The sequence below is a fragment of the Cynocephalus volans genome, chromosome 8 (assembly GCF_027409185.1).
Source record: "Cynocephalus volans isolate mCynVol1 chromosome 8, mCynVol1.pri, whole genome shotgun sequence".
NCBI lineage: Eukaryota > Metazoa > Chordata > Mammalia > Dermoptera > Cynocephalidae > Cynocephalus > Cynocephalus volans.
Genome location: NC_084467.1, coordinates 78,301,826 through 78,325,439, shown reverse-complemented (window position 1 = coordinate 78,325,439; position 23,614 = coordinate 78,301,826). Strand labels below are relative to the sequence as shown.

Below are 23,614 nucleotides of genomic sequence, written 5' to 3'. Positions count from 1 at the left end.
ATCCCACGGCATCCTCCTCTTCCCCCCACAGTCCAGTTTCAACGAGATGACTGTGTTTTGAAAGAGAAGTATTTACTTGCCACCATTGCACCTCTGGCTATACTATTAGGAAATACACACGCACACACACACACACACACATGTATTTTCATGGTTGAGGAAAAAAGAGATGAGAGAAAAAATGAGCAAGTGAAAAACTTGAAAAAACAAACCTCTTCCCTGACAAAATTACCCCTGAGAGACAGGCTGTTGAAATACTCTGTACCTACTGTCACTCCGTTTACATTTCAGTCTGGACTGTGGTCATTTGGGGGCTAAAGAAATCTAAGCCAAAGGTGGAAGAGGGCCTAGCCCCGGTTTCGCAAGCCTGGTGTGCGGGAACCGGCCCTTTGCTTCCATTTCCTGCTTTGGTAAAACCGGGAAAACGCCCGCGGTTAACTCTCCGAAAAGGGTGTGTTCTCTCGATTTTGGTTCTATTTACCCAGATCCTTAACTGGATGACGGTAACATGTAGCTTGATTTTTAGCTTTTAAGAAGAGTCAGTTTTCAGAGGAGCCAGACGCAGAAGGGGAGCGCAAGGGTGAGCGACAGCCGCTGAGAACTTGTCCCCCGTCTGCAGCGCCCGCGCCAGGTAAGCTCGCTCCTGAACTTCACCTTTCATGCACATTTGGGTTAACAAACAACAACGAATTCCCAAGCGCAGACTCCACACTGGCGGGGGGCGGGGGGCGAAGGCAGCGGGAGGACAACGCGGGTGTCCCGATGGGGTGTGGCCATCAAGTGCTTGGCACCGCGCAGTTCAGCCTCTCCGTTTGGTCCAGAGGCTGCTGCAAGAGCACCATGTCCCCAGCATGAGCAGTGAAAGGCTCATGTTTCACTCCCCCAGCTCTGCTCCCAACCACCTATAGAAAAAGAAGAGAGAAATTCTGGTGTTCTATTGCACAGTAGGTGACTGTGGTCAACGGTTGTTTTGTATATTACCCTGATAGCTAAAGGAGGGGCTTTTGAATGTTCTCACCACAAATGATAAATGCATGAGGTGATGCATACACTTAACTCCTCTGACCCAATCATTATAGAACATATATGTGTAACAAAACATCAAATTGTATCCCATAAATATGTACTATTACAATGTGTCAGTTAAAATAAATTAATTAAAAAGAGATAAAGAAGAGAAATTGTACAGAGGAAGTCTGTTAAGAAACAAATTACCCTGTATTAGCCAGCTGCCCCCCCCCCCAAAAAAAAATGCCAGTTAGCCCACTCTGTTAGAGCCTGGTGCTGATGATACCAAGGTCAAGTGTTACAATTCCTGTCCCTGCACTGGCCAGCTGCCAAAAACCGAAAGAGAAACAAATAGACTTTTTCTGACAAGGAGATTTTAGATATTTATTATTTCTTGGTAATTTGCTCCTTCCAGAATGTATTGACACATATGACCACATGGCCTAACTGGTCCATTGTAGGAACAGTATATTAATCTTGGAAATTAAAGAAATTTATTTATTGCAAGTCTATTTTTATCAGCATTATGGTAATGAATCAGGCAATCATTATTGCTTACCCATAACAGTAATAAGAAAATCTAGGCTTACAGAGGTAAATCCCATTTTCAAGGTCTCACCGGCTATAGGTGATTTGAACCCTAGGGTTTGAACTCTGGCAGCCTGACTCTGGAATCTGTGCTGTGACATCTTAGGGTGGCTCTGGGCTCCTCTTACCTGACACTCATCCTCCATCGGTGTCCTCCCTGTCAGCCCTTCCCACTGGGTCAGCTCCTGCCTGTTCATCCTCATCATGGATATGCCCTCACTTGCTGGTACCTGGGAGAGCAGCGTTTCCATTTCTGTCCAAAGCCAATCCTTCACCTTCATTTAGAAATTACCCTCCCTGCCTTTTTAGACACTCAATTTTTAAACAATATTTATATAGGATTCACTATGTATGAGGCATGATTTTAAGAGCATTATAAATATTATGAGATATTTATCTTAGTGATCAGTAGATTTTTATTAGTAGTATTGACATTTTGCAGAAGAAGAAACTGAGGCAGAGAGAAGCTAATAGTCTTTCCAGTGGCCACACAGCTAGTAAAGTATTGGAACATGTGAATGTTGCTTAGCATTGTCTTTGAGAAAATAAAGGGACAGTCAAAGCTCTTTGATTGCTTTCTGTGTCTTGATTTCATAAAACGCCCCACTCATTATGATGAAAATATTTAAAGTAGAGCCTTGTCTGGACGTGGCACTCTGTCAGACCTTAAAACACCCTGGCTATTGGATCTCTTTTCTGTCAGCCTGTAAATAAGAAATATTTTTTTCTTCCAGTTAAATAAATGAACTCCTGCACCAATGTATTTGTTTAGTTACTATAAAGATCTGTCCTGTTGTATTCTGAGAAGGACCTACATTCTCTACATCTTCTTCCTTCTTTCATGACCACTCCTCCATCCAGTCTGCTCCTGCTCCGTCAGCTCATTAAATCTGCCCTCATCGAGGTCGATGATCACCTTCATTTTGTCTCTATCAGGGAGGCCTTCCCTGAGTACCCTATACAGAAATTCAACCCCCAACACTCCCTATCCCCATTCCCTGCTTATTTTCTTCTGACCACAAAACATCATCTAATACACACATATATATATTTGCTTTTTTTGTTGTTTATTATCCATCTCCCCTCACTAGGATAGAGTTCCATGAGGCAGGAATTCATGTCAATTTTGCTCACTGCTTGATACTGAGCACCTAGAACACTGTGCAGCACATGGTAGGCACTCAATAAATACTCGTTGAATGAATGAGAGGCCAAATTCTTCTGGGATGCCCACAGCCTTTCTGTCCACTCTTTAGCTCCTTCATGGGGCATTCTGCCTCTACTTACTCTAAAGTGTTAGTGTTTGCAGGGCTCTGTCATTGCGCTTTGTTTTACTCATTCTATTCATCTTATGCATCACCTGGGCAAGGCTATTTTAGGGTTCTTGTAAGAATCATAAGATAATGTTCATGAGGCTTTGACATACTAGACTAAATATTATTCCTTTAGAAACAAACAAAACATAGGAAGTCTATATATACATTCCACAAGCAGAAAGCTGATATGCATGTGCCTTGAATAATCATTAGAGATGACTGACTTCAAAATCCTGTATCCCACTGAGTGGATTTTCTCAATTTTAAGGTCACCATGGCATCTGAATCCATCATGATGGCCCCCATTTGTCTAGTGGAAAACTGGAAAGAACAGCTGACGGTGAATCTGAAAGCATTACAGATTCTTGACAAGATTTCTCAGCCTTTGGTGGTGGTGGCCATTGCAGGGCTGTATCGTACAGGAAAATCTTACCTCATGAACCGCCTGGCAGGACAGAACCATGGTGAGTGTTGTCTTGGGGTGGGGCCATTTGCTTGGAACCAGTGATTACACAGGCTGATCACACCTGCTCTAGGGTTATGTTAAGGAAGAGCATGACTCCTCCCAATGAAGAAAACGTCTAATTCTCAACATCAGATTTACAAACTCAACCTCATCTGTCCACAAAATCTAATTCTTTTGTCTAGTGATAAAGAATTTATTCCAACCCTATCTAAAGATCTGCTCCACTGGTCCTCTTGATCTCATCCACACTCACCTGCTCAGAAGCTGAGCTCTAGCAATTAGTTCCTTTCTTTCTCCTGTATCACTTTTTGGCAAGGTACGTCGTCATTTCAACCAGTTCACAAATGTAGTTGAATATGTCCTGTCATTAAAAATAGATGAGCAGAAGGGCAAACAGCAGGATATTTGTATATCCATATATAAATTGGGCTGGCCACCATGGGGTCTACCCAGGATCCTGAAGTATAGAGCTGGGGACTGACCCCTTCCCACAACCAAACACACTGCCAGCACTACAGGGCCCACTCAGGGTCCTGAGATATGGAGCTGGGAGCCATCAACAACTAAGTAATTAGTATGTCAAAAACATTACCTCCGTGTGGGTGGCTCATCACAGCCACCGCAATAACCACAGCTGCTGCAAAAGCAGCTAGATGCCACAACCACCGTGCAGATGGTCCGCCAGCTACTGGAGTGCATTGACACAAGTTGAATTACAAGAAGAGACCAAAGCAAAGAAGAGGATGTCTCTCCCCACTAAACCCATTCCAGAGAGACAGAAGAAGCATCGCTATACGATAATACTGGGGGACCTGAACATGCCTCTCAGCACTGGACAGATCATCTAGGCAACAAACAGAGTAGCCATTACTCTTTCAGAAGGAGAGAAGAAAATTAGGGTTATCAGAGGTGGGAGGGAAGAGGGAGAGGGGAATGGAGAGAGATTGGATAAAGGGCATAAAGCATAAGTATGATTTGCAACAATATGTATGCAAGTAATATTGATTTGATCCACATATGTCAATGTTGAACTTCAAAAATATGTATAATCAATTATGATTCAATAGAAATAAATAAATAAAAATAAATAAATAAAGATGAATTGGACTGGCATCTAATTTTTTTCTTCACTTTATATCAAAGCTTTGTTAAATTACATCCCCTTTATTTCTCTATCTAGTCTTCTTTTTTTTTCTTTGGACTGGTAAGGGGATTGCAACCCTTGGCACAGTGCGGTCTACACCACACTCAGCCAGTGAGCGCTCCAGCCATCCCTATATAGGATCCGAACCCGCAGCTTCAGTGCTACCAGCGCCGCACTCTCCTGAGTGAGCCATGGGGCCAGCCCTCTATTTAGTCTTTTCTAATGTGCAAACCATAACATGTAGGGATAAGTACATAAAACATACGTGTACAATAAAGTTAATAAGCATAAAATGAACACGTGTGTAATCACTATATAGATCCAGAATTAAACATTACCAACACCCAAAAGCTCAAATCATACTATCTCATACCTTCACTAGAGCTCACCAGTATTTTGGTTTTCGGGGCACTTCTTCCTGTCTTGCTTTTAAAAAATCATTCTAAGTATATGTGTTCATTCTAAAAAGCAGCTTAATATGGTCTTCTTTTAAACTTTATATAAAAGGAATGTATTCTTGGGTGTCTTGCTTCTTTTGCTCAACAAGAAGTTTATAAGATTGCTATACTTGTCATATGTGTCTGTAATAAATTTATTTTTACGACTTTACAGTATACCATTGTCTGAGGATACCCCAATTTATTTATCCATTCATTACTTATGAACATTGGTATTATTTCCGGTTTTTATCTTTAATGAATCAGGCTGTCTTATATTTGTATCTTGGTACACATGTACAAAAACTTTGCTTGTGTAATATACTCGGAAGTGGGATTTCTGAGAGAGTATGTGTGTCTTCGGCCTTTTTATGCAATATTAGAGTTCAAACTTTTGCTACAATTTACATGCTTATTAGTAGTAATTAAGAATTCTACACATCCTACACAGCTTAACAGAGTCCACATGAATTCTGTAATGTGACATAGTCCTCAGTTTCTGGTAGAGTTAATGTGACATAGTTTGAGCCTTTGAAAGAATGAGGCGAATAGGGGACATAAAATGTTTCTTGAGAAAGTTCTTAAAAAAAAAATATATATATATATTTTATATATATATATAAATAAAGATTGGATTGGTTGTCCTCGCTAAAATGGAAGCTACCACTCTTCTTGCCAGGCACTTACATTCCTGCACCTTTAACCAATGTAACCCCTGGCAGCCTGGTCTACCAACTGTTACTTTATTGTTTCTTCTTTTCCCTCGCAGGCTTTCCTCTGGGCTCCATGGTGCAGTCGGAAACCAAGGGTATCTGGATGTGGTGTGCACCTCACCCCTGCAAGCCCAACTACACACTGGTCCTTCTGGACACTGAGGGCCTCGGTGATGTGGAAAAGGTAAGACAGAGAATGTGCTCTTGCTTGTCCACTTATCTTTAGTTTGCTACCTCATTCAACTTCTGTGACATATTCCTGTAAACTGCAAATTCAATGATGAATAATGAGGCTAAATTCTTTCAAGCTTCCTCATTAAGCTCAAATGCTTTGGTATATTTAGGAATAGACCTTATTTTTATAACACTGGAATGAATGATATAATTTAATATTTATGCATTGAACAGCTGAATTCCAGGGATTTTGCTTAATACTACAGATATGACAGTAAACAAGATAAAGGCCGAGACCCTAGTTGTGGAGACAGGAAATATGGAGTGCGATCAGTATGGGGTACCACAGATGCAAAAAGTGGGCAACCAAAACAGTCATGTGAGTTAGAGAAAGCTTCCTAGAGAAAGCCGTAGCCCACGGGATCAACAACACCTGCTAGTTAAGGTGTGTGGGCTTGATGCGGTTAGAGGTGGGGACAGTGAAAATAGAGTTTCCATGAAGGAATCAATTTCAATAATCTTTTAAAGAGCTTCAATTTCATCATTATGGTTTTGATCCAAGTTTCTGAGCTTTGGAGATAAATTCTTTACTGATTTCTTTAAAGAACCACTGAAATATTGGAAATGAGATAACTTTAGGTATTTTGTCTTTACAGAATAAGGTAAAATCAATCTTTTCTCCTTATTTATATCAGTCTGGGTCTAAATTGAAAATAGCAGCAGTAGATCTTTGGCTTCCATTATTGAAAAAAGGGAGGAAGGGAAGCAAAAATTTAGAAATTTTGAATTAAAAAATTTTAAGTTCTGAATTATCATCTCGGTATAAAACCAATATGGACTAGTGATTTGTAATAGATTGAAGTTTGCATAAACTTTCTTTTTTATCTAATTGCATTTTTCAAGGGACTAAAACATACAAAAATATAAATCGATGGCAGCAGAACTACTGGCTGACCTCAGTACTTGCAGTGTGATCTGGGTGGTGTCTAAGTTGATTTCAAAGCCTTTCATGTCCTGCCATGATTCTCATTTCCAGGTCCTTTCTCCACTCTAGCGCACATATCACAGCTTCAGTCAGATAAAATAGCTCTATAATACCTTTATGTGACTGTGCTCTGACAATTCAGATTTGGCTTCAGTTAGTCCTTTCGCCTGCTTGAGGCTTTCATCTCCACAAGTCCACATTCTATCAACTCTTTAAAACTCACTTATTTTCAGCCTATTGTCACCACATCCCAGTCAAACATAATCACTTCTTGCTTTGAATTCACAGAGTAATTATTCAATTTTATGGGCCTCCCCCACCCCTTTTCTTTGAGTTTCACTCCTGGCACAGATCATCATTTTTGTTGCATTTATATATGGACATGTTTATCTGTAGCTCCAGAAAGTCATCTTCCTGAGGGCAGGTCAAAGTTCCCACTCAATGCAAGGTCTGGCATTTTGTCAGAAGTCTAATTGAAGGGGAGAGATTGGACAAGGGGCATAAAGAATAATTATGGTTTGTAGCAATATATATGCTAGTAATATTGATTTGATCAACATATCTCAATGTTCAATCCCCAAAATATGTATAATCGATTTTGATTCAATAAATAAAGTAGATTTTTTAAAAAAAATTAAAAAACAAACAGACAAATAAATAAATAAATAACATTAAATCCTCCCCCCCCCAAAGAAGTCCAATGATGAGTTGCTGAACTTAACTGAAAAGCATTTGTGTGCTTAGTATGGTCAAGATCAAAAAAAATTTGCAATGGAATAATTGCCCATCTACTATATTCTAGGCACTTTATTATATAATTTGCACACATCGACAATGTCATTCATTTCTGTTAACAGCTAGATGAACTGACACCCTGAGAGGGGTCAATCTAAATATACAAAATGAGGGATGAACCTAGCATTATTATTAAAATTTATGTTATTTACCCTACTTCTCACTACAGTATAGCTGAAACAGTGAAAGAACAACCAAATGAATGAACGAATGAAGAGTAGCCTCCTAAGTCTCTTGCTCTAATGTGCTTTCTAGGGTGACCCTAAGAATGACCTGTGGATCTTTGCCCTGGCCGTGCTTCTGAGCAGCACCTTTGTCTACAACAGCATGAGCACCATCAACCACCAGGCCCTGGAGCAGTTGCAGTATCCTTCCAGGAGTTGAATACCATGCTTCATTGAGTTTAGGGGACTCACGACTGACACTGTGTCTTCTTTGCTGTGACTCAATTGTCATGGTTAAATAAGAGTGGACACAGGGCAAAAAGAATGTTTATAAAATTTGTTTCTAAGTGATATCTGTATATCGTGGTGTAGGATACTTCTTATTCCTTAGCTAAGATCCCAGCTATGTGACTGAATTAACAAAGCTAATTCGGACAAAATCTTCTCCCAGACCTGACGAAGTAGAGGACTCCACTGAGTTTGTGAGTTTCTTTCCAGACTTTGTTTGGACTGTACGAGATTTCACCCTGGAGCTGAAGTTAGATGGACACCCCATCACGGGAGATGAGTACCTGGAGAATGCCTTGAAGCTGATTCCAGGTATTAGAGCACGGCCTGGGTGGTGGAAGTTTCAGCAGGATGGTGAGATCAATGAAGCGCTGTCATAAATGTTTATCTGAGACTGGACAGAGCTCCATACTAATGGTGATTGGTGACTGACAGATGACCATGGTTTTAGCGATTATTACTTAAAAATATCCAGAGGCTGGGGTTTAAACTCATTGAGAAAATTTAGCACTCAATGTTGTACCAAATAATTTTAGACCAATCAGTACCATGAAAAAAAAATGAAGATTATAATCCTATCATTTCCTAAGGCTCACGTGTTTTTGTTACTTATTAAGTTTAAGTGCTCCTCCTATTCTATTTTGAGAAAAATAGCTCATCAGAATGGAAGTTGATAAACATGGTAAACAGAGAATCACATGAAAATAAAATTACCTAATTTTAAAAATATATTTCACTTAGTGTATTTTACAAGCCTGGATAGTTACATCATTCAGACAAAGGATGTTCATACACTGATATGTGCTTCTATTAAGACTATCAAATCCTTAATTTTACCGTTTATATAACATCACCTTCACTCTAGAGCCTTATACAATATGTTATAATTTTAATATTATAAATGTATTACATGGATTATATTTAGCAGAGTAGATAACCGATGGCAAGTAGAATCAGTCCAATTTTATTCATTCATTTATTCATTCTTTTAACAAACATTTTGAACAGCTGAACTATGCCATAGAATCCCTTTGCAAGACAATATCGAGTCCAATACAATCTGACATAGAAAACTAGTGAGGTCTCTAAATTACATTTAGATTAACTTTATGCTGGAGTTTTTTGATAAAGGAATCTCAAAACATATTTATGGTGTGTGCATTTTTTGACTCTGGTTCTGAAACATTTTTTCTTGACTGACTTGGGTATCATCTGCCCTCCTCATGATATTTTCCCCAGAAACATTTTATCCTTATTTCTAGCATTACTTTACTTTAGAGCCTCATTTCATTTCTAACATGGAACTGTAATATCAGAAAAGCATTTCTGACAATTTTTTGATTAATCAATCATTCAAAACATTTAATAACTAGTCAGTCTCGCAGCCACCGTACAAGGGCAAAGGAAATCAATCATAAGTCTCTTCACTAGTGATGGATAACCGCGCCCCCTGCCCTTCCTCTCCAGAAGTACTTCCTCGACTGTCAGCTCTGTACAAAAATGGATTCTTTTATGCTTTGGGTAGATTGGCATAAGGCTGCTTTGTATGATCAGATAAAAGAAGATTTATTTGATAAATCTTCTTTTATCTGATCATACAAAGGATGATCACAGATACTGCAGTGATGCACAGATACCTGGAAAAGTCCTCAGTCCCCTTACCTACAGGCCGTCTGTTTAATGGGAGCTCTTTTTACAAATCTACAGGCAAGAATCCCAAAATCCAAAACTCCAACATGCCTAGAGAGTGTATCAGGCATTTCTTTCCAAAACGGAAGTGCTTTGTCTTTGACCGGCCTGTAAGTGACAAAAAACAGTTAATTCATATAGGAGAAGTGCCAGAAAATCAACTGGAGATGAATTTCCAAGTGCAATCAGAAAATTTTTGTTCCTATATCTTTACCCATGCAAAGACCAAGACCCTGAGAGAAGGAATCATCGTCACTGGAAATCGTGAGTCACCTTTGCCCCAAAGCATGTCTCTCCTTGGTTCAGTGTGTGTGATGAAGCTATGATTATTCTATGGGTTTGTCAGTAATTTTGTTTGCTTCTGTATAGAAATGTGGAGAAGCAAATTTTTATGCCACAATTGAAATTTATGTAAACACTAATTGACACTAATGATATAAGCACAAAGTGTTGCTAAGGAGAGAAATCTATATGATGAGAAGATCTATAGTATAAGTATTTCCCAGTGTAGATGTATGAGATATTTTTTAAATTTACACCAGTCAGAAAATAAAAGCAGGCCTTAAGTCCCAAGCAAGTTCATTGAGAGTCTGAGAAACAAATTTAAATATAATCTATGCACAGGGCCAGCTTGACAAACATGCAACCGGTGCAGTCATGCAGTCCACATGTTGAAATGGGCCCATGCTTGGTTCAGTGTTCTATGCTGCCATCTTCAAATTCCTGATGATATTTTTTACATGAGGACTTGCATTTTCATTTGGAGCTAAAACTTGTGAATTATATAATTTACTTTCTTTGTCTCATAAACTCTTTTTTACTTTATTTAAATGGGAAAGTATTGTTTCAGAAAACCCTAAAACATATTAGTTGCAATCAGTAATTTAATTTTGTAATGTGGTGAATTTGAGATCCATAAAAGAAAGAGTGTGTAGAAGAAACAGAGATGTTATTATAAAGAGAAAGATGAAAAAGGAAGAGGAAGAAGAAGACAAGGAGAAAAAGAAAACAAAGATAAACAAAATTTTTGTAATTTTTAGATTTCTGATCCTTAAAGCTTGTAAAAAGAAAGAACTTTCTATTTATTCCCTAAATATATGCCTTCAGGGCTGGGGACTCTAGTGGTGACCTACGTGGATGCCATCAACAGTGGAGCAGTACCTTGTTTGGAGAACGCAGTGACAACTCTGGCCCAGCGTGAGAATGCAGTGGCCGTGCAGAAGGCAGCCGGCCACTACAGCGAGCAGATGGCCCAGCACGTGAGGTTCCCCACAGACACACTCCAGGAGCTGCTGGACGTACACGCGGCCTGTGAGAGAGAAGCCCTCACAGTCTTCATGGAGTGCTCCTTCAAGGATAATACAGGGGAGTTCCAGAAGAAGCTTGTGGTACTCTTAGCATTTATCCTTCCTGAGTTCTGCCCTTCTAAACGATGCCTCAAGTCTACCTTTCTGACCCATGGTTCATCTCCTTAGCATTGTAGAGAAACCTGCATTTTGGGGAATGAAAGTGTTCTATGGACTTAAGTTCACTCCTTTTCTAAAAGATGAGCACATTTTTTTGTTGCAAAGCAAATTACCGTGAGTTTAGCAGCTTAAAACAACACACATTATTAGCTCACAGGTCAGAAGACCATGTTGAGGTGTTTGATTGCTCTACTCAGTGTACTCCAGCTGAAAACAAGGTGTCAGATGGACTAAGTTCTCAACTAGAGGCTCAGAGGAAACCCCCTTCATCTTCAAGCCAGCAGTGATGCATCAGATCCTTCTCCTGTTTCTAATCTCTCTGACTTCTTCTTTTCTTAGCATTTGGAGAAAACTGCTTTAAAGAGCTCATGTGATTAGGCCATGCCCAACAGGGTACTCTCCATTTCTTAAAGTCAACCTGGGCTATGTAACATAATCTAATCACAAGATTAATGTCCATCATATTCACAGGCCCAGGGACTGGGAAGGGTATGGACTCCAGGGGAGAAAAAGCTTATTGGACACCTTACTTCTGCTTGCCATAGGCACTTTCAGTTTGTCTGGGACTGACCTAAAAGTGATGAAAATCTCTTAATTTATACTGAGGAAATCCAGCTGGATTGTAATTAACAAGTACTGCAAAAAAACATCTGTTTCTATATCCTCACACATTCAAACCCTCACTGAAAGAATTCATGAAGGGTTAAAAACTGTTCAGAATACACTTAACTCATTCTGGGGAGGTGATTTGCCATGTATACATTTTCATCCAGAGCAACCCAAGTTCTCTGAGCAAATTTTACTTCCAGCCAGGACTGAACTTTCTATTGCTCGTTGTTGGCATTTGGGTTCCTGTTAATCATGCTATAGCTGAAAGAACCATAGAGTTCATGTCTTTCAACACCATAATTTACAGATATTGGACCTGATCACAAGAGCATTAAGGGACTTTCCAGAGGTCATACAGAGAATTGATCAGAACAGGGACTAAAATAAGTCTCCTGACTCCTAGTCTATACCACATCACAGTCTACTCTGAGGCCATCAGACTAATTCTTCAAGAGGATCACAGTTGTATCTTCCCTTCTAACAGCTTCTTTCTGCTGTATTACCCTACATTTTCCTGGCAGGACACCATAGAAAAAAAGAAGGAAGATTTCTTGCTGCAGAATGAAGAGGCATCTGTCAAATATTGCCAGGCTGAGCTTAAGCAGCTATCAGAGCCCCTGATGGAAAGTATTTCAAAAGGAAATTTCTCTGTTCCTGGAGGCCACAATCTCTACTTAGAAGCAAAGAAAAATGTTGAAAGGGGCTATAAGCTAGTGCCCAGAAAAGGAGTTAAGGTGAGGAATAAAGGGGGGTGGGAAGGGGGGCCACAGAGTGTAGTCAGACGGTCTTTGTTTCTCCTTCTAAAAATCTAAGACCATAGCATCATTAGTGGAGAGAGATCAGAGTATAGTGATATCTCAATATTTTTAGTTTTTATATCCATAATTAATTATATAGTATTAAGTAAGCCATAAATATTTTTTTCCAAAGAAGGAATTTAGAAAAAGTTCAGTTGAAAGAGAACATTTCTTTCATTTTTTCAAACAAATTTATATTTTTTGTGCTGAGTATGTGGGATATGTTATCAAAGAAACAACTTTTGTTCTCAAGAAGCTTATCATCTCACCTGAGATGGATGAATTAAGAGTTGATTGGATATGATGAGATTACAGTTACCATACTGGAAATAATGATGATGGTGAGCATAGTGGCTAACACACACTGAACATTCACTTCTATAACTGGTATAGTTTCAGGCAGTTTTGTTGGATTATCAATTTAATTCTCAGAATAATGTAAATTAGGTACTAAGATCGTCCACCTTATGCAGTTGAGAAATGTGATGCATGGAGAAACTAATAAGTTGCATAAGATCATACCGCCCGCAAGTGGTAGAGCTGACAGAGCTGCTCTGTGCATTGGAAGCTCAGAATTCTTTTGAGGAATCTGCATGCCGTTTTCCATAATGTCTGTTCCAATTTAAATTCTCACCAACAGTGTATAAGGATTCCCTTTACTCCACATCCTTACCTCACTTGCTATCTTTTGACTTTTTGATAATAGCCATTCTTTTTTTTTTTTTTTTTTTTTTTTTTGTCTTTTTCGTGACTGGTACTCAGCCAGTGAGCGCACCCGCCATTCCTATATAGGATCCGAACCCGCGGCGGGAGCTTCGCCGCGCTCCCAGCGCCGCACTCTCCCGAGTGCACCACGGTTGGCCCTGATAATAGCCATTCTAACAGGTGTGAGGTGATATCTCATTATGATTTTGATTTGCATTTCCCTGATGATTAATGATGGTGAGCAATTTCTTGTACACCTGTTGGCCATTTGAATGTCGTCTTTTGAGAAATGTCTATTCAGGTCCTTTGCCCATTTTAAAATCAGGTTATTTGTTTCTTTGCCATCAAGTTGTATGAGTTTCTTACATATTTCGAATATTAACCCCTTATCAGATATATGAGTTGCAAATATTTCCTTACATTCTATGTGTTGACTTTCATTTGGTTGATCATTTCCTTTGCTTTGCAGAAGTGTTTTAGTCTGATGTTTATTTGTTTAGTTTACTTGTTTATTTTTGCTTTTGCTGCCTGTGCTTTTGGAGTCACAACCAAAAAATCATTGTCAAGACCAACGTCAAACTACTTTCCCCGTATGTTTTCTTCTAGGAGTTTTACAGCTGCAGGTCTTATGTTTAAATCTTTAATTCATTTTTAGTTGATTTTTGTGTATGGTGTGAAATAAGGGCCCAAATTCGTTCTTTTGAATATCCAGTCTTCCTAGCATTATTTACCGAAGAGACTATTCTTTCTCCATTGTGTATTCTTGGTGTTTTTGTTGAAAATTAGTTGACCACATATACATGGGTTTATTTCTGGGCTCTATATTCTGTTCCATTGTTCTATGTGTCTGTCTTTATGCTAGTACCATGCTATTTGATTACTATAACTTTGTAGTAGACATTGAAATCAGGTAGTGTGATGCCTCCAGGCTTATTTTGGTTGCCCAAGATTGCTTTGGCTATTCGGAGTCTTTTATGATTCCATGTGAATTTTAGGATTGTTTTTATTACTTTTGTGAAAACTGTGATTGGAATTCTGATAGGGATTGCATTAAATCTGTAGATCACTTGGGGTAGTATGGACATTTTAACAATATTAGTTCTTCCAATCAATAAACACAAGATAGCTCTCCATTTATTTTCTGTCTTCTTCAACTTCTTTAGTAAAGGTTTTAATTTTTCAGTGCAGAGATCTTTCACCTCCTTGGTTAAATTTATTTCTAAGTATTTTATTCTCTTTAGTGCTATTACAAATGTGATTTTTTAAAAAAAATATTCTGTTTTGGATAGTTGTTCTTAGCGTGTAGAAATGCAACCGATTTTTTAATGTTGATTTTGTATCCTGCAACCTTACTGAATTTGTTTATAGTTTTAACTGCTTTTTGTGGACTTCTGGGTATATAGCCAAAGGAAACAAAACAAAATCATTATCTTGAAGAGATAACTGTATTTCCACATTCATCTCAGTATTATTCACAACAGCCAAGATATGGAAACAACCTAAGGGTCCATGAACAGATAAATGGATAAAGAAAATGTGATGTAATGGAATATTATTCAGCCTTAAGAAAAGGAGATCTTACCATTTGTGACAACATGGATGAAGCTGGGGGACATTATGTTAAGTGAAATAAGTCAGACACAGAAAGACAAATACTGCATGACTCAATTTTATGTGGAAACAAACAAACAAAAAAGTCAAACTCATATTAACAGAGAACAGAATGGTGGTTACCAGGGGCTGATGGGTGGGGGGGGGGGAAGAAGGTATTGGTCAAAAGGTATAAATATTCAGTTATAAGATGAATACATTCTGGATACCTAATGTACAATATGGAGGCTATATTTAAGATAATGTATTATATACTTAAAACTTAGCAGTTGAGTCAATCTCAAGTGATCTCACCCACCCCCAAAAAGGTAACAACTATATATGTGGTGATGGATATGTTAATTAGCTTGACTGTAGTAATCATTTCACAAAATGCACTTATATCAAAACCTTGCGTTGTACACCTTAAATATATACAATTTTTATTTATCATTATAACTCAATAAATCTAGGGAGAAAAACTCAAGGCAGCCTAGGAAAGCTTTCAGGGAGGTAGTAGCTGCTAGTTGAAGTATCAACAGATCCTTATTAAGCAAGGATCGGCAAGCATCAGGAAGAAGAAAAAGAATGTGCAGATAGAATGGAGGATGTGTTTGTACAATCGCACATAAATCTGGCTGCTGCAACCTGGGGAAGGGAGTGGGCAGCATCACTGGGAGAGGAGGCTGGAGATCTATGAAGGAGGCTGCTATAAAGGGTTTTCATATCTTGCCAAACAGCTTGGGCATTTTGTGGTGGCCACAGAAGGAAAAGAACTACTGTGGGATCCTAAGCAGGATACAAAACTTACATGGTCATTTTTGTGGTTTTATTGAAAAATAATTTCCTCAACAGAGGACTAGATCTTTACTGCCTGACATGTCTTTGCTCCTTTTTGGTTCCGCAGGCAAATGAAGTCCTCCAGAACTTCCTGCAGTCTCAGGTGGCTACAGAGAAATCCATCCTGCAGTCAGACAAAACCCTCACTGATGGAGAGAAGGCCATAGCAGGTACAGGAACAGGAGGGCTCAGCTCTCACAGGGGCGGGTGTATCCCTGCAGTGCCCTCTTATTGATCAGATGGGAAGCTTTTCCTGAAAGAAGAGCTTCTCCTATTATGAAGCACATGCTCTGCTAAATCTGAAAATAACCAGGGGAGTGGGGTTGCACCTCCAGCAAATCAGTGCCTTTCCAGCACATTCTGAAATTCCTTTTTGCTGATGTAGCTGGTGAGAAAATCCAGAGATTCCCTATCCCCCTACCTCCCAACATTTTAAAAACTTGGTTTGTTCTGAGCTCAGGAGGGCAGGACACAGACCTGACTTTTTTTCCTCCCTCTCTAAAACCTTTGTGGAACAGCCGAGCGGGCCAAGAGGGAGGCAGCTGAGAAGGAGCAGGAGCTGCTAAGACAGAAGCAGAAGGAGCAGCAGCAAATGATGGAGGCTCAAGAGAGAAGCTTCCAGGAGAACATGGCCCAACTGGAGGAGAAGATGGAGCGGGAAAGGGAAAATCTTCTGAGAGAGCAGGAAAGGATGCTGGAGCACAAGCTGAAGGTGAGTCTGGATGGGGCTGGGTGGTGCCTGATGGACAGTGTCTGACGGACCGTGTCCTGGTTCCTCAGGAAGAAAAGCACCAAAATTCTAAGCACAGTCATCTTTCTAGAGGGAAACCCAAAAGGATATTTCACTAAAATCTCCAATACATCTGGATCCTACTAAGACCTATAAATCTGTAAGATACCAGCCCCTCTGTAGTATTAGGCTTTGGAGGGTACAAATGACATCTCCCAGGATGCTGGGCTGCTATTTGCTGTGATTATAGGATAGTATCATTATGTACCACTAAATAGAACCTTAGTTTACTAGTCAAATAGGACATTAGGATTCTGGGCACAACCATCAGAAAGACCTGAAGTAGATCCGTCTGTTCTAAAAATATCATATTTGGCCTGATATGAAATGGGGGATGGTGAAAGCTCTGAATCTGATCCATTTGTTTTCATATATGTCTGATTCATCCTACACAACTAGAGTAAAATAAATTCTTTGTCCCAACCTGGAGCTTGATAACCAGTGTTCTATACAGGCTCAGCCGTTCCCTTCATTTGTTAGAGAAGCATGGCCATGCTACCCCTGTGGAATGGGGAATTAATTAGAATCCAACCAGCATTCCCTCCTAAAGGGCATTCTTTGTGCTGTAACAAAACCCTTCCTCACCCCAAGTGAGAGAGTGCAGAGGGAACCTCACAAAGCGATAAACCTTGGATACTGCCACTATTCAAGTCCAAGCATAAGAAATATTGGACAAACTCATCAAAGAGTGCTCTTAGGGGGTAAAGAAATGGACACATATGCTTAACTGCCAAAGCTGTTAAATACAAAACTCTGATTCTTAATAGTCTGGGGTTTTCAAAAGTGGACTCTCCCCCTTTTATAGGTCCAAGAAGAACTGCTTACTGAAGGATTTAAAAAGAAATCTGAGGAGTTAAATAAAGAGATAAACCAACTAAAACAAAAGATTGAATCAACTAAAGAACCCTGTGTGGTTTCAAAGATCCTCGATATGTTTGGTAACCTTATCACTACAGTACTGCCTGTGACTACTAAGCTAGTGGGTAAAGGTCTGAAATGTCTCAGCTCACATGTGAAATAGGCTGAGAATTCCTGGTAAGAAAATTGCAAAATAAGGAGTCTTTTGTTTTAATGGTTTAACACTGTGACTCATGTTTAAAGTATATGTGTCATTGAAGTTCCACAAAAAAATGATTACACTGTGTAGTGTTGAATATACTACTTATTCTGATTTGAGCATCACATATTGCATATAGCTATTGATATTCAGCACTGTACCCCACATATTTGTACAATTTATTATGTTTCGATTAATTTTTAAAAAAAGAAAAAGTAAAAGAAAAAGGAAATAATAGACTTCCATGTTTAAAAAGAAGTAAAAAAAAAAAACAGTTAAGGAGGGCTTGTGGGAAAGCTTGTACCTATAAGAGTTCAATAAATAAATGCTGGCCAATTATGATAAAAATAAATAAAAATAAAAAATAAAATAAATATCAATTATCAAAGAATATCAGGGCCTGACATCCAAAAACCAAATTAATTTTGATTGAATTAATTAAAGAAATGGGAAACAAGTTAATTGATAAAGAAATTAATCATAGAAAAGATTTAAGTAAAACAAAAAGACAAATGGCAAGATGAAGAAAACATCTGCAATTCATATTACAGTTGTGGAGATAATTTGTTAAAATGAGCTTGTTAATCAATGAGAAGAGAACACCAACCACATTTTTTAAATAGGCAGGAACATGAGAATCAAAATGTTTAACTTTACTGATAATAAATGTTATGCAAACTAAAATGATGAGGTTCTTGTTTCACTTCAGTGATGGGCAAAGAAGAACAGCTTTGACAGACACTTGAGCTGGCAAGGGTTTCGGTATGACAAAACTTTGGGTATGACAGTAACTCTTATTTGCTAGTGAGAGTATGAACTGTTGCAGTTATCTATCAAAAATCAAATGCACATACTTTTGACATAGCAATTCCACATTTAAGAATTTACCTGATAGATTCATTTACCTAAGTTTAAAATGGCATGTGAGATAGTATATTTGTGGTAGGATTATTGTAATGCCAGAAGACTGAAATCAATTTTAAGTCCCTCTGTCAGGTACTGATAAGGCAAATCTTGGGACATATTTACAAAAGAAAACACTACAGTCACTAAAATGAAATGGGAAGCTCTGTTTGTACTAATATGAGAAAGTCTTAAAGATGTATCACAAGTGGGGAAAAAAGATGCAGAAAGTATGTACAGTTATTAGCACTGAATTCAAAAAATAATGAATATATGCATATGTTATTATCCACATCTCTCGAAAAATGCAAAATAAACTAGTATCCATGGTCACAACAGGAATGGACCTGAATAGTTGAGGTGAGAAATGAGAGGAAAACTAAATTTACATCATGTATTCTTCTGTGCCTTTAACATTTTGTATGCATTAATTACTTATTCAAACATGAATAAATACAATGACTAAAATTAAAAATGAAATAATAACACATGGGTGGGAAGTTCCCATGACAGAATGAAAGTGTTTAATACTACTAGAAATAGCATAAGTTATGTCAACAGAAAAGTTTGCTCATTAGAACAGGGAAGTAGAGAGCACAAGACACGTGTCCTTATTTTGTTTTTATTATGGCCTTTTAATATGGATTTACAAGTCTATTATCTAATATATATTCAGATACAAAATCCCCTGGGCTGTCGACTGAAATGGTCTTAAAATTCTGCCCACATTTATAAAGATGGTGAATTAGAAGGAAACTTTTTCTTCAAAGTCAACATTTTAGGAATTTTTTTTTCAGCTATCTAGACTTGTAGCTAGAATAAGCCGCTTGTAATTTCACAAACTGGGTGTATTCTATTGACTGTGGGCCTTTGCATTCAGGACACAGATCTGGTAAAACACCCAGCTTCCTCTCTATGACTATATTCTTTATTTGCCAACTTCTGTTCCTCTATCAGGTCTCCTGTTCCAGACTGGACAAAGCACTTTTCTCTGTGTTGCCATTGCTCCATGTTTCAGCCCGACCATTGAACTTTTTCTATACAGTATAGTTGTGAAATTGAAATGGCCTTTTTACTTCTGTTTACCACCTTTTGATCTCTGGTACTTTGTCTTAGTCATCTTATCTTCAGTTTCAAGTACAAAACCTGCCACATAAACACCAGACGTGGGTTAATTAAATGCATGAGGTACCCTCCAATATGGCCCCAATTTAACATGTTATCAGTGTATTAGCTGCTCTATGGGGTTCTCAAAAGGACATGGTTTTATGAACTCATGAAGAAGGGATTCCCTGAAGCAGAAAGGACATGCACACTCATCTGAACCTGCTGCCCTGTTCTCTCTGAAGGACTGGACACCCCATGTGCCTGTTCCTCAAGCTTCTCACTCATGATAATTACCTGAGAAGGAAATCACTACCATTGTCTCCCAGCACAATTATGATGTTTAAAATAATAATAAAAAAATGCTGAGTCATGCAAACCTCTTCTGCCATAGTTTTTCTATCAGTTCAAGCTACTTCTACTGAAATGCTTTTTTATGAGGATAAAAATCTCGCTAAAAATAATACCTACAGCCTGAGAGAGTGGAAGATTCTGCACACTGAGCCATCAGACAGCAACATTGCAATTATTCCCCATTTCTTCCTTCCTTCTAAAGTTGTAAGATCACAGCTCTGCTTTCTTCAGAGTTCTGAAGCAATGCTTAGTTGCCTTTTAGTTTCTCCAACTGAAACTGCTGGAATGAGAAATTCTGCACCCGAGCCAGTCCCCAAAGGCCTCACTCAGTGGAATGGTCTGGTTCCTGCACATTTGGATGGTCTGGTAAAGGGCATTGAGGGGGACAGAAAAAAGGCCTGCTTTCCAATTAAATCTCCCCAACACACATGGCTAGCAAAGGGAACATGAAAGAGTCAACAAGAAAATGTTGGCAAGAAATTATAACTGTTCATAGCTGTTTATATAGCTAAATTATAGCTATGAAATTATAGCTGTCCTACCCAGGATGGGATCAGGAGTAGGTTAATGACAATAAAAACAGTGGAATGATTCTCCATCTACTTTGAAGTTCAGGCATAAATTGTTATCTGTTGGAATAAACCTTATATACATCCCCAAGTAAGGCTCTGGGCAAAAGACTTCTCACATGACTTGAAAATTTATCAATAATTGAATTATTGAAGGAGCAAAACTCTATTTCAAGCACTTTTTCAACAATTCTGTAAGAAGGCAGGTTCACATTCATTCTTGCATGTGATATTTTGGTACAGTAAGAAGTCAGCTGCTTTGCTACTTCTACAACTCTTTCTCTATTTTCTCAGACTTTGTTACCTGCCTTACCAGTGCTACCTTCTCACCTGTTAGGCTGAGCTTGAAGATCCCTCCCAGAATTTATTTTTGAAAAGGAAACTTTTCAAAGTTGGAGTAGAAGTCAGGGAACTTGTTAGAAATGCAAAGAAAAATATAGCAAACCTCTTTCCAAGAGTTTAAGGAAGCAGGAAAACTGAGGAGACATTGTTGCATAATCTCCTTTGGCCTCCTCAGTCACAGATTAAATTCTGCCATATATGCATACATTAAATACAGGGAGGAAGTAAGAACATTTAAACAACCTGTCTGCATCTGGGGAGGTCTCTCTCTGTGAAGCCAAAGCTCACCCCAAGGTGGACAGAGTGAGGTCACATGGCAGGATCACTGGCTTTGCTGTTAAATCAGGGGCAGGATCCTGTCTGGAGTGAGGAAAGTGAGTAGCAGATGCAATATCTGGAACATGCACAGCTGCCATGAGCTACTGGGCCTGCCTTACCTCATGCCATGTTCATAAAAAGAGAATGGGATCTTCTCTCTTCTCTTAAACAATGACAAACTTTAAGCCCCAGTGACTTCATTATTTCTATCAACCCTTATGTCAATTAACAACCCCTTTGCTGTTAGTACAGAAAAGAATGCTTCCTGTGGTAAATCACCAACTCTTAAGGTGATCATTTCAGAGTAGGGCAGTTTACACGCTCATTAACCACCCTGTGGGTATAAGTTGGAGTCAGCTTTTAAACACCCACAGCACACTGCTTATTGTGTGCTATGTACTGAACGTTGATGTCCCCTTCCCCGAATTCACATATTGTAACCTAATCCCCAGTGTGATGGTACAGGATCACAAAGTGAGAGGCATTGAGAAGAGATTAGGTCATGACAGTGAAGCCTTCATGAGTGAGATTAGTGCTTTTATGAGAGACTGAAGAGACCAGGGTTCTTCCTTTCCACCACGAGAGGACACAGGTAGAAGGTGCCATCTGTGAACCAGAAAGTGGGCCCTCACCAGACACCTGATTTGCCAGCACCTTGATCTTGTACTTCCAGCCTCCAGAAGTGTGAAAAATAAAGGTCTGTTCTACAAACATTTAAAAGCCATACATTTTATAGTATTTTGTTATATCAGCCTTAATGGACTAAGACATCCTGAAATAATTTAAAATAAATTCCACATGGGGCTGAGCCCGTGGCGCACTCGGGAGAGTGCAGTGCTAGGAGTGCAGCGACGCTCCCACTGTGGGTTCGGATCCTATATAGGAATGGCCGGTGCACTCACTGGCTGAGTACCAGTCACGAAAAAGACAAAAAAAAAAAAAAAATTCCACATGGATAAAATAACATTTTGGTCCAGTTCCAACTTGTTATTGTCATAAAACAATACTTATTATATTATAAAACATTTATAACATTATATCGTTTGCTCATCAGGATGAAGTACTTTTATTGGTCCCTGCCACTATATTAACTGCTCCTGGTTTCTGTCCATACCAAAGGAATGAGTACAGTCCATCATTCCAAGTAGCCTTTCCTATCTTAAGTGAAGAAATCCCCCTACACTCATGTATAGACTATAGAACTTTGTTTTTCCTTAGTAGCTAGCCCTTAGTGAGTAAGATTGTATTGAAAGCAGCTGTCCCTCACACTTGAAGACCCTACCTCCTGTCTCACCCAATATGTCTCTCAAAGATAACATCACGGAATGGAAATTAGACAAGACCTTATTGCCATAGATAATGTCAGGAAGCAGTTATCCATCACACTTGAAGATACATCCTGTGTCTCTGATACATTTACCTACATAAACCTCAGCCCTCAGTTGATTGGGGAGGCAGTTGGGACTTTACCTTCTGTCTCCTGGTTGATGTCTTCTGAAATAAAAGCCTTTCCTCTAAGTTCTGTCTATTGGGTGTGATTGGCGATTCTATAGCGGCGAGCACTCAGACCCACGTGGGTCAGGTAGGTCTCTCACACGTTGGCCGATGGTGAAGGGGAATCCCATGAGACTCATTTGTTACCACTATCTGACCTACCTTAATATAATAACTCACCTGTATACAGTTGAATGCTAATGTATGACAGACTATTATAGTCATTGCTCATTAAATGTTTGTTTAACAACAACAACAAAAATGACCAATGGATTGCGATACTCAATACCTAGCGGAAAATGCTTCTTGAGAGAATTTATTATATTTTTCAAAAAGGAAATTATTTTCTTAATGTGTATGTGTTTTCTTTCTGTGATAATAAAATAATTCAGTCATTGAAAAACATTCACAATACTCAGCAAAGTGTGAAATGAAAAAACCTCCAATCTTGTCAATGAGTTAGAAGTACTGTTAATTATGGAGTATATATTCTTCTAGACTTTTATTTTTTATTATTGATTTATACATCTTTTTATAAATAGAACAATTTTATATATACCATGAATTGAATTATTCTCAATCAGCATATTCAAATTTATTTGCACGTAATAACTTTAGTTCTTCTCTAAAGGGGTTTGGAGGGTGGGTAGTAAATTTAGCTTTTTCATACTGTTGGTGAATCAAGTTTTACCAATAAAATGTCCTCTCCATGAAAATGTAGAAAAGAAGAAACATTGTTTAATTATTGAGCAAACAGAAACAAATACATGCATATAGGTAACCTGCAACTGACTAGAAAGTCAGGATGAAATTTCACAGTATTTATAGACAGACACTGCACATTTTTTAGCCAGCATGTAACATGTTTTATGACCAATGCTGTCCTGTTTTCCCATAAGAAGACTTGAC

General features: G+C 38.7%; 1 protein-coding gene across 1 annotated transcript; it reads left to right on the top strand.

Moving 5' to 3' along the window:
• The first annotated feature begins 550 nt into the window (after positions 1-550).
• LOC134383547 (guanylate-binding protein 4-like) lies at positions 551-17,681 on the top strand. The gene is made up of 11 exons (XM_063104716.1): positions 551-631; positions 3,181-3,376; positions 5,729-5,856; positions 7,882-7,991; positions 8,194-8,390; positions 9,786-10,031; positions 10,875-11,155; positions 12,364-12,576; positions 15,842-15,944; positions 16,293-16,486; positions 17,370-17,681. Exons 2-11 carry the CDS (start codon positions 3,187-3,189, stop codon positions 17,583-17,585), a joined length of 1,878 nt encoding a protein of 625 aa, XP_062960786.1. The 5' UTR covers positions 551-631; positions 3,181-3,186; the 3' UTR covers positions 17,586-17,681.
• The last annotated feature ends 5,933 nt before the right edge of the window (positions 17,682-23,614 follow it).

Coding starts and splice junctions, on each gene's coding strand:
- LOC134383547 (XM_063104716.1), top strand. CDS start 3,187: ATGGCATCTGAATCCATCATGATGGCCCCCATTTGTCTAGTGGAAAAC. Junction 5,857..7,881: donor GCCTCGGTGATGTGGAAAAG/GTAAGACAGAGA, acceptor TGTGCTTTCTAG/GGTGACCCTAAGAATGACCT. Junction 16,487..17,369: donor TGCTGGAGCACAAGCTGAAG/GTGAGTCTGGAT, acceptor CCCCTTTTATAG/GTCCAAGAAGAACTGCTTAC.